General features: G+C 39.4%; 1 protein-coding gene across 1 annotated transcript in view; it reads right to left on the reverse strand.

The window, feature by feature from the left end:
* The window catches only part of LOC110295726, a 31,895-nt gene extending 17,958 nt beyond the window's left edge, over positions 1-13,937 (reverse strand). The window contains exon 1 of the mRNA XM_021164133.2: positions 13,882-13,937. Coding sequence (XP_021019792.1) covers positions 13,882-13,937 — 56 coding nt within the window. The remainder of the gene's footprint in view (positions 1-13,881) is intronic.
* Between the last annotated feature and the right edge of the window lie 3,157 nt (positions 13,938-17,094).

A 17,094-nucleotide genomic window follows, 5' to 3' on the forward strand; every position in this document is an offset into this window, starting at 1 on the left:
TTTTGCCTCAAATTATTCCCTGCCAAGTGACTGTCGATGCACTGATAGGGTCTCTGCCATGCTGTTTTGAGGTATGACGCTGAGACTTGGGATGCTTCCTTTGTCTGACCTAGAGAAGAGTTTTTAAGTCATGAAGCTGAGTTGCCTCTGGCCTGTTTCCACTCAGAGCTTTCTTTATCACAGTGAATGATAACCCCAACNTTCCTATTCCTTACACTAACACCTTAGCATCACTCAGCTCTGGGCTTTCTCCCAGATTTCATATTGACTTTACCAGTGGGGCTGCTATCCCAAATTCATGATCCATCTAGACTCTGGTCACATCTCTGCACCTTTCCAGCTGGTGACTATGTCCTGTAATGTAGATTGTTGCAGAAGCCCTTGGTAGCCTCTTACTTTCTTCTCTTTCCTGCAGCAGACATATAGTTGGACTTCATTTTGATTTGTCAGTCCACACTCTATCTGGGCTTCATAATTCTCTCAAGGAAAAAGAGAGCCACAGTTCTTACAATGATCCCACATGATACAAACCCATGACCCCATTATTACTGACAGCTTTCTTCCCCTTTGTTGATACTTCGTTCACCCACAAAGGCCTCCTTATTTTTCTTTAAAAGACAGATACACACCAGTGCCCATGAGCCTTTCTCTACCTGAAACACAGTCTNTCACATACCTATGTGATGTGCATCCTTACTCTCTATTCTGGTACCTCATATGGACTCTGTGGTCCTGTAGGACTCTTTATGGACTTTTGCTTTCTCCATCCTCCCAGGTCTGCAGATCCCCACTTCTTCCCATTTTTGTGGCAGAAGCACTTGCTGCTGTGAACTTAACTGTAACTCCCTTATGCTTATGTTTGTCTGTCTCCTCTAAAACATGAGCTACACAAGGGCCGTGGTTCTATTGTTTTGACACCTGATAAGCCATAGGCTGAAAAGTAAGTCCTTTATATATTTGTCAAGCATATCAAAGAAGAAATGAAATTTTAGCATTTCATCGTATGAAAACCTTTGCCTCTGTTTCTTATTAAATATATCTAACTAGTTCCACAAATTCATCCCCAAACCCTTGCCCTCAGCTCTTTGCAGAAAAAGAAATACGTTCCTATTTTTGTGGTTCTGCTTGAGAACTGGCATGCTATTGCTAGTCACAGGGGTGAGTGTAGGCTTTAGCCCAAGACCAAATGCTTGTGAGTGTGAGGTAACTGGCCCAGCGAGGATCAGTATGTGGAACATGTTCCTCAGCTGATTTTTATGACCTATGTGATACCAAGTCATCCCCACCTAGGGAGGGTCCATTTTTTTCCCTCAATTCTTTAAGAGAAATCCAAAAGAGGTTATAATAAACACAGAGAAATTCTAAAGAGAGAACTTTGATGCTACGAACGTTTTATTTTTTTTCTTCTAACATAATGGTGTCTACATAGCATGCTGCTTCTGTTGTGTGTTAAATAATGAGGACTGTGTATGCACGCCTTGCACACCATCCTTGCTATTAAATCTCTCGAGTAACCAAAAAGGATGGAGCCTTTCATTACCTTAATTTCCAGTTTCATACAAGGAATAAATGGCAGAGTTGGAGTTAAAACACAGTCTGACTCTTGTATCTCTTCCTTACTTCCATGTGGCATGCTGATCCCGTCTCTAGTGTGTACTGCTAACAGGGATGTGGCATACCGGTCTGATTCTAGTGTGTGTTGCTTACCACTTTGTGGCTTGTGTGTGTCATCTTTATGTAAGGTGATACACCATTCTCTTGGGATGCCATTCTTTTTTTTTTTTTTTTTTTTGAAAAGACATTTTTATTAGGTATTTTTTCATTTACATTTCCAGTGCTATCCCACCCACCCACTCCCACTTCTTGGCCCTGGCGTTCCCCTGTACTGAGGCAGATAAAGTTTGCACGACCAATGGGCCTCCCTTTCCACTGATGGCCCACTAGGCCATCTTCTGCTACATATGCAGCTAGAGACACGAGCTCTGGGGGGTACTGGGTAGTTCATATTGTTGTTCCACCTATAGGGCTGCAGATCCCTTTAGCTCCTTGGTTACTTTCTCTAGCTCCTCCACTGGGGGCCCTGTGATCCATCCATTCTTAAGAAAAAAAACCACAAAAACAAAAACAGATTTCCTGGATCTCATACAGGGTACCTCTGAGACATGAAGAGTTCATCACCTTTTGGGATAGACTGGTTCAGTGTTTGATAGCTCAAAGTAGATCTGCTTTCTTTTCATTTAATCATAAAAAGCAAAACAAAACAAAAACAACTGATTAAAACAAAAAATTCTGAGGCCAAAACAAAACAAGCCACATAAACAAAACACAAATGGAGTTTATTTTGTGTTAGTCAACTCTTGGACTTGGGCCTGCCCTAGAGTGTTATTTGCACTTCATATCCATTGGCAAAGGGAACATCATTTTCTCCAATGGAGCGTCACTGGCTGGACCAACCTCTCTTTCACATTTACTTAAATTGAAGAAAATTGGAGCTAGGAAGATGAGGTGAGTTGAGTTTTAAGTTTGTGGGAGGTTAAACAGTCATGGTGTCTTCTAGAGAAGAGCCATTCAGAGATGGTGAGTCAATGGCTCTGTCTTGACTCTTCCCTGGGCCAGGCTAGCTGTCCATCATGTGATATGGGGCAACTGTGGATGAGTACAGCACTGTTGCTATGTTACCCTGACTTTTATTTAAACAGCAGAAATGTCCACATAGCTACATTGGTAACTGTGTTACCCTGCCAACTCCTATGGAGCTTTCCATTAGTGAAGACCCCCAGGTCTTTTTCACACATGCCACACAGACATCATGTCTCTTCCTGTTTCTGCTTTCACAGCTGGCTGTTTGGATCCAAGCGTGGACTCTGAGTTTGNTCCTGTTCCTNTCTATCTCATTAGGTTTCAACCTTCATCTCCTCTCATTAGAAACTGTCAAAAGTGTTAATACTCTTACAACCACTGAATTCTCAGCCTAATGGTTTTGAGTGAATAAAGAAATCTGTATTGTTAATAGTTAATACATTAATTCTTAAGCATGAATGGAGAATTTACCATGCTCAAAAACTGCTGTTGGCATGTGGGCATTTTGTCATTTTGTGGCAGGGTGGTGGGGGGTGGGAATGGAAGATACTTACTGTGATTGTCAGGTAAGTAAGAGGACCTGCATTTGGATCCATAGCACCCTTATGAAAAGGCAGGTACACTGCATGTCTATAACTCAGCCTTGGGAGGGAGGAGATAGGAAGGTCTTNGGGGTTTGCTAGCTAGCTAGTCTAGAAAATTATTCAGGTTAAAAGCACCTTGAGAAACTCTTTTAAAAATACAAGGTAGAAAGCAATTGAGGAAAGTATCTGTGATTGGCATCTGTATGTCACATAGTTATGCGAGTGTGCCTGTACATAACCTATGTGGGAGTACACACACACACACACACACACACATGCACAGGCATGTAGACAACAAACATGGAGAAGAACAGTTTCAAGCTGTTGCTTACACATGCGACCTTAGAGATGGGAATTCCAGGAAAAAAATGTCTTAAATGATGACATGAAATAACTCATTTCAGAATGAGGAAGTGCAATGAAAATACAATGTGAGCCACATATAACGAATTTCTAAAAACCACTTTGTTAAAGTTAAAAATATGCAATTAGAATATTATCTTTTATCCAACATATTCAAAATACTAGTTTTAATCTTTTCCCTGTGCCTGCTGATGCCAAGTTATTCTATANTTGACTGCTTAAAGCACTAGAAGTATGTTATCCCAGAGTGATAGAGAAGACAGGCTTAGCATCACTGTCTGTAGGCTTGCAATCCTTTGATTGCTGGTATTCTCTAACTGTGCTGGCCACATCACTGTGATCTCTACACCCATGCTGCCTCTTCATCTGCTGTCCATCAAGCCTCCCTTGTTCTCACTTGTAGGATACTTGTCTTTGGATTTAAGACTGTCTAATCCAGGATAAGCTCTTCCTCAAGATTTATAATCACTGTTTTTTGTTTTTTTTCCTTCCTCTTTGCCCTGCAAGGTAATATTTACTCACTGTGTGAAGTTATAGTCATAGGTTCTTTCTATGTGTTAGAACTAGAGTCAGGAAACATGGATATATTGTAAGGATTTTTCAATCCATTAAAATGATCGTGCGTTTTGCCACTAACAATATAAAATTATTTCAGAGTTGTTTTACTTAACTTTTCTCTTCACAGGTGCTTGGTGTCTGGTCTTGTGCTGGCAATATGTTGGCCTGCAGACACTCAGGATTTACCATAAATTCTTGATCTGCATTTAGAGTTTATTGAAATCTGTAGTTGAACAAGACCTAGTCACACATTCAAATTATTCTACTTATATTGAAAAGGTTTCCTCTGTGGAAACTAAACATCAGTTTGAAAATTTAAATTAAGTAAATTCAGTAAGATTAAATGGCCATCTTGATGGTCCCCCTGGCCATGCTTCAAGTCTCTGAAAGCCATGTGATAAGAGCTTCAGGAGAACTAACTCTTCTATTTTCCATCAGGCAGACACCAAAGGCCCACTTTATTCATCTAATTAACATCTTCTCAGAATGTTAGCTTGATGATCTATAAGATGAAGAAATAAGAGAATCTAGTTTAAATGTCTAAAGGATGGATCTAACTAGAAATAAGATGGAGAGTGTTATTAATAATGTCCAACAGTAATGTCCTATCAGTAAAACAAGCTATAAAGATAAAATAAGTTTTGACCAGTCCACACTTACTTGTGTTCTAAGTCTTTCATCTTTTATACGGTACATTTTGCCCAAGAGCTTTTCTCAATGAGATACTGATTGTCTACTTTCAATAGCAACCCCAGACTGAAATCTACCCTGCTTAGAAACAGAAAGAATGCCCCCTCTTTAGAGAGGGGCCTCAGAGAGACCATGAATCAGCTCCTGCATAATGTGAATCGTATGAGCATGAGCTTAGCTTCAATACCAGATATAACNGCACCAGTAAAAATGACGCCACAGCTCCAGAGACAGTCAAGTTTCTACAGTCTTCTGGTGCTTTGATTGTGCAGTATCACTTGAGTGTTGAAATTGTTTCCTAGGATTGCTCAGATTTTTTTCTTTAAACTTTCAGTATTTCTTTCCCCCCAAAGATTTCTTATTTAAGAGTAGAAACTTGAAGGTCTCAGCTGGGAATATCTTAATACAATCGTTATTGGAGGAAGATAAATATTCAGTATGGACTAAGGCCTAGAATTATCCATATTGAGAGGCTGATGTGGAAGAAATTCCCTTGTGGGATGCCTGGTGACGAATTTTATGTCCCATCTGGATTCTCATTTCATTCCACAGATGTTTCTGTGGGATGCCGCGGTAATACCAGTAGGTGCTGGAAAAGATGAATAAAGGTCTTCTTTAACTCCAGAGCAGTCATGGAACTGTAGGCAATGCTCACAAATGAAAAGGGAGGTAGAGCAGGGAGGAGCCGGTGCTGAAGGTGTGAGGGATACNGAAGAATAANGATGTCGACCTGGAGGAGCCGGAAAAGCCTGCTTTGTGGAGGAGAGGGCAGAGGAACAGATCTGCAGGACAAATGAAAACAGTCATTTCCGCTTGCCAAGTTGTTTGTGGGCAGCAGACTAGTCATAACAACAGATNATAGCACACAATGGTCGGTAATGGAAAAGTGTGGAGAGTAAGGGGAGTGGGAAAGTCAGAAAGTTTTGTTTAAAAAAGTTAACATGACCAACTCACTGTGTAAACATCAATTCCNGAGCCCCCAGTAACAGAGCTATACTGCGTTACTCAGGAGGTTAGACTGCTGACTTCTGTCTTCTATTGTACTTCCCGTAGCTCCTGTTTTCATTTCTAATGTACATACTGCTTGAGACATATCCCATTGAGATAAGCCCAAGCCAGAATCGGAGGGATGTGATTCTTAGACTTAATCTCTAAATTATACCTATTTGAATCTTCTTATAGATTTTCCTTCTCAAGCCTGCGGGGCTTATTTACTTATTTATTCATTGGCCATGCTGGAATCTGAGTCTCAGTGTTTATATTTTCTCAGAGACCTCCTCATGTTTTATGTCTTAAGCCTTGGCCTCACGTCTTTGGGTCTTTCCGGATTGTTTGGGTTTAAGCTGTGTTGTCTTGGAACAAGTCAAGAGCCTCTCTGATCTGTGTGAGACCATCAACTGAAACTCTCACCATACCTTATTCTGGTACAGTGCGCCAAGGGGTAGACAGAGATGCCCTCTAGGTAGNTGAGTNCACTAAGNCAGAGGGAGGGAGAGGTGCTAGCATGACCAACAGCAGAGGATTAGCCAAGCCTTCTTTAGAATTATTAATTCCTTATTTTTTCTTTCCTTTTGATCTCAGGCTCATGTAAATCCTAACCCCAAGCCCATCTGATCCCAGGAGCATGTGGGAAAAACAGGGTAGCAAGAGTGTCAAGTTACATCTGGCCTTTGGAGACCAGTGAACTTCCTGTTCACTACCTTTGGAGGTAGTGAACAGGAAGTAGNGCATGGTAGAGAAAATATGAATTTGCTAGAATTCCCCTTTACTTGGTCCCAGTGCTTCCAGCACTTGCCTATGCCCATCCATCTTCCTCTAGCCCCACATCCCTCCTTTCCTACCCATCTAGATCTCCCTCTAGTCTCCAGTCTCCATCCTTGATCTCTCTGGCTATCAGCTTCTNTGTCTGTATCTATAAGGAGGACACCAATGCATTTGTTTAATACAGAAATCTGCTCTTCTTGAGCTTCTCAGTTATGCAATCTGCTCAGTAAGATGAGATTTGTCCTCAGGATGATCCTCCTTCGATAGCTTAGGGATGATAATTTCAGGATACACACTTTACCCTTATATAGAATGAGGCAGCATTTGCTTACAATTCTCCTATGTACTTTATTCTATTTCTGGNAACTCTGATATTCAGCACAAAAATGTAGTACTTGTGTACATAAATAGGTGTTAGATTGTATTTTAGAGTTTATATTTTTCTATTGTTCTTTCTTCTTTTTCTTCTTCTCTCTTTCTCCTCCTCCTCCTCCTTTTCTTTTTCTTCTTCTCATGCTAGCTTAATTGACAGGTGCAGGCCCTGGGGCTACAGAGGGCTAACTCTGCACATAAATTAATTGTTATTTATACTGCCCTTCCATTTTCTTCTACTTACCCTTGTTATTTCTATCAAGAACTCCAAACCATCATTTTTCTTCTCCTCCCCTCCCCTCCTCTCCTCTCCCCTCCCCTCCTCTCCCTTGCCCTCCCCTTCTCCTCCCCCTTTCCCTTCCCTTCACTTCCCTCCATATAACAGCATCCTTCCATTTCTACCGATATTGAATCAGAGGAAAACAAACCTCTATTTTTATATGGTCGATAGAAAATATATATACTTACCAGTTGTTTAGGAAGGTAATGCCAGGTTGTAAAACCCTTTCACAATAATGAAAAAGTGGTCAAATTGCCTTCAATTTTTGATGAAAATAGATAACTCCTCTAGTAATTTTCTGCATTTTCCCATTGACCTAGTTGCTTGTTCCTTGGGTGACAGTGTGGGCTTCCATTTGTCCTGTGTGGGAGCTTTCAGACTCTTCCCTTTTTGACAGTCTGGTCAGCTGTTCCCATCCTCACCTTCCTCTCTGTCCTCACAGCTGGGGCCTGAACATTGACTTTCCACACCTGACATATCTGGAACATTCCACCTCAGGCTCACTCCTCTCTGTGTCCTTCTTTTCTGAATATTGGATAATGAGAGTTTTACTTTTCTGTGTTATCTGGTCTTTATTTTTTTTTGTATTTGAAACTGCATATGATGCACATGTTTAACTTCTGATATTGACATTTACTCTGCAATTTTATGTCAGCCATTGCTCTTTAAAAAAATTATGTACAAAGCCAATGCTCCCTCTGATAACACATTTTTATATGCAGATAAGTGAATATGATACGACAAATATTAGCATATGAATTGCTGGATCAAACCTATGTTGGATGCTTTCTTCTTAAGGAATGGATAAAAAATTAGCATATAAAGTATTTTCCCAAGCAGGAAACATTTATTCTCTGTAGAAAGTAGAATTGGACTATGTCTGCTATTTCATATATGTTTATTACAGACAGCCTTGTCTGCTGATAAATGTTGAATATAGTTTTTAATGTCCCTGTACATAGATAGAAAATATGTTGAGTTTCATAAATCATTATTCAGTTGTGTTCAGTATTCTTTTCAGATCTGTTTGTTTGGAAGCAGAGAGGTGATGACATAGCTGTAAAATAAATGAGAACCTGATCACACTAATGACAAGAAAGGCGATGTTTTTCACTCACAGGAGCACATGTATTTATTGTGACATTACAGCTCACCTTTGATGTGTGACAGAGTAGTGTCTTTGATAGGTGTGGCAATGCATTCATGCTAACCTGTAGCTACCTTCTGTGCATATGGCTTATCATATAGACTGAGCTAAATAAATAAAACATATAGAATAAAGAAAAGGAAGCATCAGAGTTAAGATGGAGTAAAATTGGGGTCCTTTTGAATGCTTCTTTTCCTTGACAGTTGATAGAGCTCATGTTAATNGTGATATAAAGTTTGAAAGTAGTAACAGCTGATATACAGCACTTATGATCCACATACGAATATTCTTGTTTATCCATATTTATCTTTCCTGGTATCCATTCACTCATTATGGAAACCTATAAGACATCAGATCTATTGATCCCTCTAATCTAAGAGGGACCATAAAGTTGTTCACTTTTCCTGAAGATATTAGTCAGAAGAAGCCTAGCAAGTAAATGAGTCAAGTTTGTATTCAAACTGCCTGATTTCTCAACCTGTGCTCTGAAATGTGACTAGAAATGGACTGTATTCTGGTCTAGCCTATTGTAGTTGGCCTCTAAAAAGTTCTTGGGTTAGGGAGATGGCTCAGTAGGTAAGGTATTTATCATACAAGTGTACCTATACTTGGACCCTCAGAGTTGAAAACCAAGTGTAAAATAGCACATGTCTGTAGTCTCAGCATGATTACATTAAGGGGGGAGGTGGAGACAGGAGGATCTGAGAAGCTCACAGGCCAGTTAACCTAGCACATCCATGAGAAATGGAGGAAAAAGAGAGTCCCTGTATCAAATGAGGAGAAAGAGGAGTACCAACAAATGATATTGTCCTCTGATTTATGAGTGCACTGCAGTACACACACACACACACACCTCTAGCACACATGGAGAAACTAAAATAATGTTTCTTCACAAAATGATGCTTTCTGATTTTCTGATTTTAGTTCATGTCATTTTTTTTTTGAGTTGAAGACAGGGAAATCAGTCTTTCATGTCCTTGGCAAACATTAACACTTTCTATCCCAGGACCCTGAGCCTAGGGGTCTCCTCTTCCTGTCTATCTGAAATGACGGGGAAGAGAGAAACTCATGATATTTGTAGACTGAAGGAAACATGAACTTTTGTGTGAATGTTCCGGTAAATATGCAAACTNGGAAATGCTTGATAGAGGAATCACAATAGAGGAAATAAAAATGCAGTATAGAACAGGTTGTCTTCTTGTTGCTTGTGTACTCTGCCTTGTGGCAGCACCTAAGTTAGAGATATCTTGGGACTTGCTCCCAAAGGCTCTTCCATTCTCTCTGAAGATTTTCCCTTTCAGGCACCTGTTAACCATTTACAGAAAAGGCTGTTGACATGGCAGCAGTAATTTTCCCCTAGCTCAGCAGTTCTCAACCTGTGGATTGTGACCCTTTTGGAGATTGAACACCCCTTCCACAGGGGTTGCCTAGGCCTGTAGGAAAGCACAGATATTTACATTATGGTTCATAAGAGAAGCAAACTTGTAGTTTACGCTCGGGGCTCACCACAACATAAGGAACTCTAAAGTGTCGCAGCACTAGGAAGGTTACGAATCATTGCCCCATTGACTGCTCACCGCTCATTGTATGATGTTGGAAAACCAACGATCCCTTTATGGACTGTAACGAGACCTCTTCTTCCCAGAGTGTGTAACCCAGTCCTATCTGTGGCCGTGCTTGTCCAGTGACTACTCTTTTTTACATCCAGTGTTGAGGCCCTTTCTCCCTTTGCACATACCTTCTGTTTATTCATAACCATCTATGCTGTCCTCTTTAACCCAAGACTCTGCAGTTCCTTGTGGTTTAAGTACTGAATGTTTTAACAACAAAAGCCTGGTCTCCACTTGTATTGGAACTAATACGTTTTACTAAGCGATTCTATGATGTCCTGGATGATGTTTTCAGGGTTTGCTGATTAGATGCTTGCCACGCATTCTGCCACTGAGATGTACCCACAAACCCCTTTCTTTGAAATCTGAGATAAAACTTTGAGACAAGTTCTCACTTGAACTTGGCAACACTTGTGCTCCAGGTTGGACTATAATTCTTACATATTCAAAATCCCACTCTCTAATACCAAGTCTCCCTCTCAGTGATCTACTAACTAGAACAGGGGGAAAAAAATGACAGATAATGCCAACTGCTAAAAGGCTATAACACAACAGCTTAGGAACAAACTCTTCCTGCCACAGAAACTGAACCAGTGTAACAGCTTCTTATTGAATTAAACAGACACGCGTGACATGGTTCACTGGTGTTCCTTCTTTGTGTTGTCTCAAGGAAACTGTAACTGATGGTCACATAACACCATGCAAAATTATCTAATTGAGGTTTTATTCAAACTTAGTAAGAACTGAGGATGTTACAAATGTACTTTAATGGGCGAGTAGGTCAGTAAACTGCAGTGCATTTGCATAATAGAACAGAAACACAACGGTACAAAATATCGAAACACTTGCTTANATGACGTTAGGCTAAGTGAAAGAAGCCAGACTGAAGACCATCTTCTTCGGGGCTCCACATATGAAGTATTCTGAACAACCAAAGCCAGAGTGACAAAATACTGACAGTGATGCCCCAGGGGCTGGGGCTGAGGTTGAGAATGAGGCGATGTTCATCAAAAACGATTCCACCAGAAGAATAAAGGCTATTGTAAGTAAACTTGAAAATAGTGAGTGTAACATAAAGCTGATTTCATGACATTATTTGTAAGTTTATTATTGATTTCATATCTTGCTTAATGTCAGGGAGCTTGACACTTATTATTTTAACCTTTTTAAAATTTTACTTGGGGAAAAGTACAACTGAGCCCATTGATTTTTTTTTTAAACGTGTCATGTTTCGCTGCAGGTGATGATTAGGTACAGGCTTGGTAAGTCCCTCTAAGGTCAGGCTAGGTGCTTGGGTACCACAATATGTATCTGTACTCATCTATCTGCCCTGGTCCATCCTGGCCAATTTCTCCCTAGTAAACTTTACAGCATAACAATTACAACTTTGATCCCCAAACAAATGTTGACTTTAAGAACAATTCCCCCTCTTTGTCAAAGTAATGCCCACAAGCTCAGGAAAATTATAATAAGATCACTTGTTCAATAAATAGAACCTAGTCTGTGACTTTTCAAGATCAACAGAATTGTGAGGGCTTAGCTCACACTTTCCTGTGCTTTCATGTGTGTGTGTGTGTTTGTATATAGTTATGTTAGTGCCATCGTTTGCTTATTGAGAATGTCTAACACATGCCAGGAGCTAAGTCCAGAGTCAGAAGCCAGCAAAGGGAGGCCAGTCAGATTCTCTGAAGTCTCTGTTCTCTTCCAGCAGATAGAATTGCTGCTTAGATGCAGTGTGGCAACCAGAGCAATGACAAGGCTCATGAGGAAGTGGTGAGCCACTTCTTTGGGCAGGTCAAGGATGAACTGAGAGACATGGCAGCAACTGTGTTGTTGTCCGGAAAAGAAAGCAAAATGTTTACCCAGACAAAAAAGGGTAGGAGAAGAGCCCAAGACAGGAATGAAGATAAGGACCAGCAAAAGAACAGAGATATCAGAGTGTCTGGAGGAATTTGGGGACAACAGCACTTTGGAGGGTGGAGTATACAGAAGGGTATATTCCAGAAATGGCGCTAGGGAGGTGAGGACCGCATCTGTAGGCCATAGCATATAAAACCAATAGAATGAACGGTACAATCTTAAAATCTGTGATGACAAACCCATGGGTCTCCCATGATGGTACCCCAGCCCACAGGCTCCACTTTCAATGTGAAAGATTTGAAAGCTATTTCTTTTTCTTTTCAAAAAAAATGTCCAGGTATTAATATTTTATGTCTAAACTGCAGTTTCAATTGTGCCCAGTGACAATCTTCTACTCAATAAAGGAGGTAATCCATTTTGGAAGGAATACAGTTCATCCATGGGACTTGGTAAAACAATTTTCTGTTTTAGTGGGGAAATATTCAGCCTGTAAATATTTTAATCTTTTCCTCTGGTGTGTGGAAGGGGCTCTTTTAAATGGTTTTTGGCAGAGATGAGACAGGAAGATTTGCATTTTAGAAGCCCTGCTCCAGAGGCAAAGTGGAGAGAGGACTCTGGCAGGAAGCATTTTACTGCTTGGGAGGCTCAATGTAAGCAAATCCTTTATAAGCATCTTATGGCCAGACAGGACCACAGAGCAAGAGAAATTATTCTCATTGTCTACCATTTCTATCTATGTCATAATGCAACCCAAAGGAAATTGTGTGGTCTTTGCCACTTTCTGTGAGAGAGAAGAAAGTNGAAGGAAAACCATGAAGCACCTTCGCACACCATTGCATAAGAGCCTGATGTTATCTGAATTATTGTATCATACATNATTCTCAACNGATCATACCATTAACAGGTCACAGNTGAGCATTAGGAAATTGCAGAGCAATGCTGGATTTTGTCTGGAATACTTTTAGCGAAGTACCCTTGTTTTGACTTATAAATTACTTTGTTATACTTTATCAGAACCATCANTGCCGTACACTAAAACAACAGCTCACACAGTCCAAAACATCCCCCTTCCTCTTTATTTTTCAATGAGTCTCTTGGAGTAAATAATACACACAAAGGCAACTGGACAAACAGGCAAATCCTCAAAGCCTTTGAACACCAAAGCTTTGTCAAAGGAATTATTAGTCAATCTTTTGGGAAAGTCTTACTTTGGCAGGGCAGACCAGGAAATCTTCACAAGTGCAATGGTTTTCATAGAACTTTGTTTCATTTACAATATCTCCTCCTCTCCAGAGTGCTGTGGAATTCACAGCACACTGCACAGAACACAGACTTTAATGAGAACTTGGCGTGGATCACTTGTGTGAATGAATGATGCTTTTATTGTTGCATTGTTAATGAATAGACTCTATATGGAGCAGACTTTTTCCTTCCTTCCTTCCTTCCTTCCTTCCTTCCTTCCTTCCTTCCTTCCTTCCTTCCTTCCTCTTCCTTCCTCTCTCTCTCTCTCTCTCTCTCTCTCTCTCAGCTACATGTTGTTTACAGTAGAGGGTGTCTTTGAAATATAATTTTAAAAACTTCACAGAGGGGGTAAAGAGATGATGGCTCAACAATTAAGAGAACTTGCTGTTCTTGGAGTGGATCTAGGCTCAGTTCCTAGGACCCACATGGTGGTCTACAACTCTCTGGCCTCTCTGGCTTCTATAAGCAGCAGGCATGTGTGGGGTGAATATGTGTAGGGCAAAAATTCATAGGCACAAAATAAAAATAAATAAATAAATCAAAAGCACTACACAGAGATCGTTGCTTATAGGTTAAAAATTTTGAGTCAATAGACAACCAACCAGCATAGTACCTTGGAGAAGTGTGAGTAAGCTGGCTTTGAATAACTCTTGTTATCTGATCATCATACTTGGTAACATTTCCCTATTTAACCTCCATGCTTTTTACAATCCCTTTAATACAATTTCTGTGCATTTTCCTGAAATGAAATACATTGTATCTTTTGTTTGGACTGATTATTTTTCAAGTTAGAAGAAAACTCCCTAAGCTTTAAACTCATGTATTACTTACAGTGAAGCAGATTCTGTTTCAATATTTTCCTTCCCCAGTTCGATTTCAAGCTCCATGTCAGCAGGGATTGTATNATCCTCATCCTTGCTCTGTGTTTAGTCTCTGCCATTTGTCAATCTATACCTGAACACTTGTGCACTGATACATTCTATTTAATTTGTATTAGGGGCATAGGTTTTTTTTTTTAATTTTCTGCATATCACATGTTTCTTTTCCTTCACCTTCTGTTGATTGAATTTTAGGTTTTAAGTACTTCCATGGGAAGATTAATTTTCTAAGTTTGCATGCACAGTAAATGCACTAGAGAAAGTCCATGCTAGTGTGTGTGTGTCTTATTATAACTAATAAGAGACTATCTTTATTATTCTGCAACCTTTTCCTACTCAGTGATTCCAGAGAATTTAATCTGACAAATATCCATGATAGATAATCAATTTGCTACTATTTTAAACAATCTTTCAGAGAACNGATGGGTTTCCCCAGATGTAGGCTTTTCTGACACAAGATTTTGGAGAGTTTGTTGATAGGAGAGTGGTTATCCTAGGAGATGCTAGTGGAGGCCTGGGAAGGTAAGACAGCAAAGAGAGGGCAACTATTATATTTTGCATCAATAGGCAGATTACTGATGTGGACAAAGGGTTAAGGCCTTCTGAGGTCCACGCAGAACATGCCTCATAGGTGTCCCATTTAAGGAATAAACAAGCCAATTATTTTAGCTTGTTACTGGCTGTGAGTTGTTCTCTTGAGTATTAACTGCATTTCTGACTTGCCCTAGGAGAGGGCTAAGCATATCCATGTGCTCATGTACATAGAAAGTCCTCAAGCCACTCCATATGTCCACTATGTGGAGACAGAAACTTCTGAAGTAATATGGTAGGGAACAAGGAACATGTCCTACAAAGATTGTGCCTTCTTTTGCATAAAGGTATAGCGTTCCATTATAGTGACAAAATAAGGCATCTTAAAGAGGTTTTTATTTTGGATTGTGGTTTCTCCATGTGGTTGTTTAGCCCTGTTGCTATAGGCTGGTTTTATGTACAGTATCATGGTGGGTTAGCAAAGCTAATCACCTCATGGGCCCCAGGAAACAGACAAAAGCATGGAGGGGAGAGTCCAAGGGTAAGACACTATCCTAGTTAGCTTTAATTGATCTGTAATTTAAATGATACATCCTAGAGCCATCTGAGATGAAAGTCTCACCTGAGAAATTGCCTAGATCAAAGTGGCATTGGGGATTTTCTTAATTGTTAATTGAGGCAAGAGGACCCAGCCCACTGTGGGTAGAACTATCCGTAGGCCTATGGTCTTAAATTGTATAAGAAAGCTAACTAATTATGGCCCCNTGAGTGAGCAAGAAAGCAGCATTCCTCTTTAGTTTCTGCTTCAATTCTCTGCTGAGGTCTTGCCTTGACTTCTGTCAAATGATGGACTGTAACCTCGAAGTATAAGCCAAATAAATGCTTCCCTCCACTGAGTAGCTTTAAAAAAAAAAAAAAAGAACTTTTCTGAAGAGATTGGTAAGCACTAATCATCCAGAACCATTTTGTACGAATTTACAATGTACATTAATGTCTCCTACTAATTTTATAAGATAAACATTATTTGAGTAAAATAATAAAATATTTTCATTTAAATTTTTTTTCTTAATGACATTCTTATCATAAATGAAGATTTCAATGTTCCCATCCTCTGCTGATTTATGGGTTACACAACTTTGGAATAATAAGATGTTATTTTGAAAATCACACTAGTGTCTCATTATAGATATGTCAGGATTTATTACAAATATAAAAATTAGTGAACTCATTAACTTACTTTGTAGAATGGCACAAAAATATTTGTGAGTACCTTGACCAGTGATGATAAAGGTGTGTTGCCCCATTGAGAAGAGTTCCGGTATTTAAAACCAGAAGTAAACCCAGTGGTGGTGGCTACCTTCAATCCCAGCACTCAGGAGGCAGAGGCAGGCAGATCTCTCTGAATTTGAGACCACGTTTCCTAGGAGGTTATCAATGTCAATAGCTTCTACTACAAGTGAGAATTATAGCTGCCAATAAAGCTGGTTCTAGTTCCTAAACCTAATTGATTTTCATTTCAATGGTAAAGGGTATCCTGCTGCTCTGATTTTATGTGTTAGCATGAGACAAGTATACTGTTTCATATGAAAAGTTAGCAGACACTGTCTTTTACTCCCATGTTGGCTGTGCCTCTGCTATTATTTATCTGAAGTCCAATAAGTGACACCTGGGGTGGGAGAGAGGGTACTGTTAAAATTGTCTTCTCTGTAATTTCTTAGTTTTCNTTCTAATACCAAAACTATCTGGGGCAACAACCAACTTTACTCAATGAGAAGAGAAGAAAAATAAAGTAATTTAAAAGTTGAGTGAGGAGGGATGGGATTGCTGAGAGAGTGGGACGGAGAAGAGTTGGCAANCATGAATATATACAAAGTACATGGTATAAAATTCTCAAGGGATTAGTAAAACTTTATTAAAAAATTAAAATATCTACCTGGGTCACTTTAGGCATTTAGGTGCTATAGGCATAATGCTTTTGTGCATCGCGTAAAGATTATCCTTGTGCTATTTAAATGCTGATTTCTTTGCCCTCTTATTTGTTTCAATCCACACACAGAATTGTAATGTTCATGTCTAGAACCTCCTATCTCAAGTTTCTGTAAACAATTCTTACAATTTATTCTCTGCCTTTTCAATAGATGCTGATCACCCAATGGCTGGGCAGAAAAGAGAAACTTTTGGTGGAAACTTCATCTTTTAAAATATCTTCTATTTGGGACATGAGGGGCATTCTTTTAAAGAACTAATTAAGATGGAGTATGGGAACACATGCCTTTAATCCTAGCACTAAAAAACCGTCAAACATTTAAGGCCAGACTGGGTTACATGATGAATTAGAGACAAGTCTGGATAATTTAGTGAAACACTATCTAAACAAACAAACAATCAAAAATAAAAAAAAGAGTCAANTGAAAATACTAAGACTAACTTGCTTGAAAAATTCTTTTCAAATACGTAAAACAAGAGATTCATTTTCAAAGACATTTTTGTTTTGGGTGAAATATGAAAATACTTATTTAGATCTCTGCTTTCAATAAAGATGATTAAAAGACTCACCAGACACAACATAAACTTTACTATTTTAGAAAAGAAATTATTTACAGCCTAAAATACAAAAGAGTGGGTTCATAATTCA

Source organism: Mus caroli, chromosome 6 (genome assembly GCF_900094665.2).
Source record: "Mus caroli chromosome 6, CAROLI_EIJ_v1.1, whole genome shotgun sequence".
NCBI classification, from domain to species: domain Eukaryota; kingdom Metazoa; phylum Chordata; class Mammalia; order Rodentia; family Muridae; genus Mus; species Mus caroli.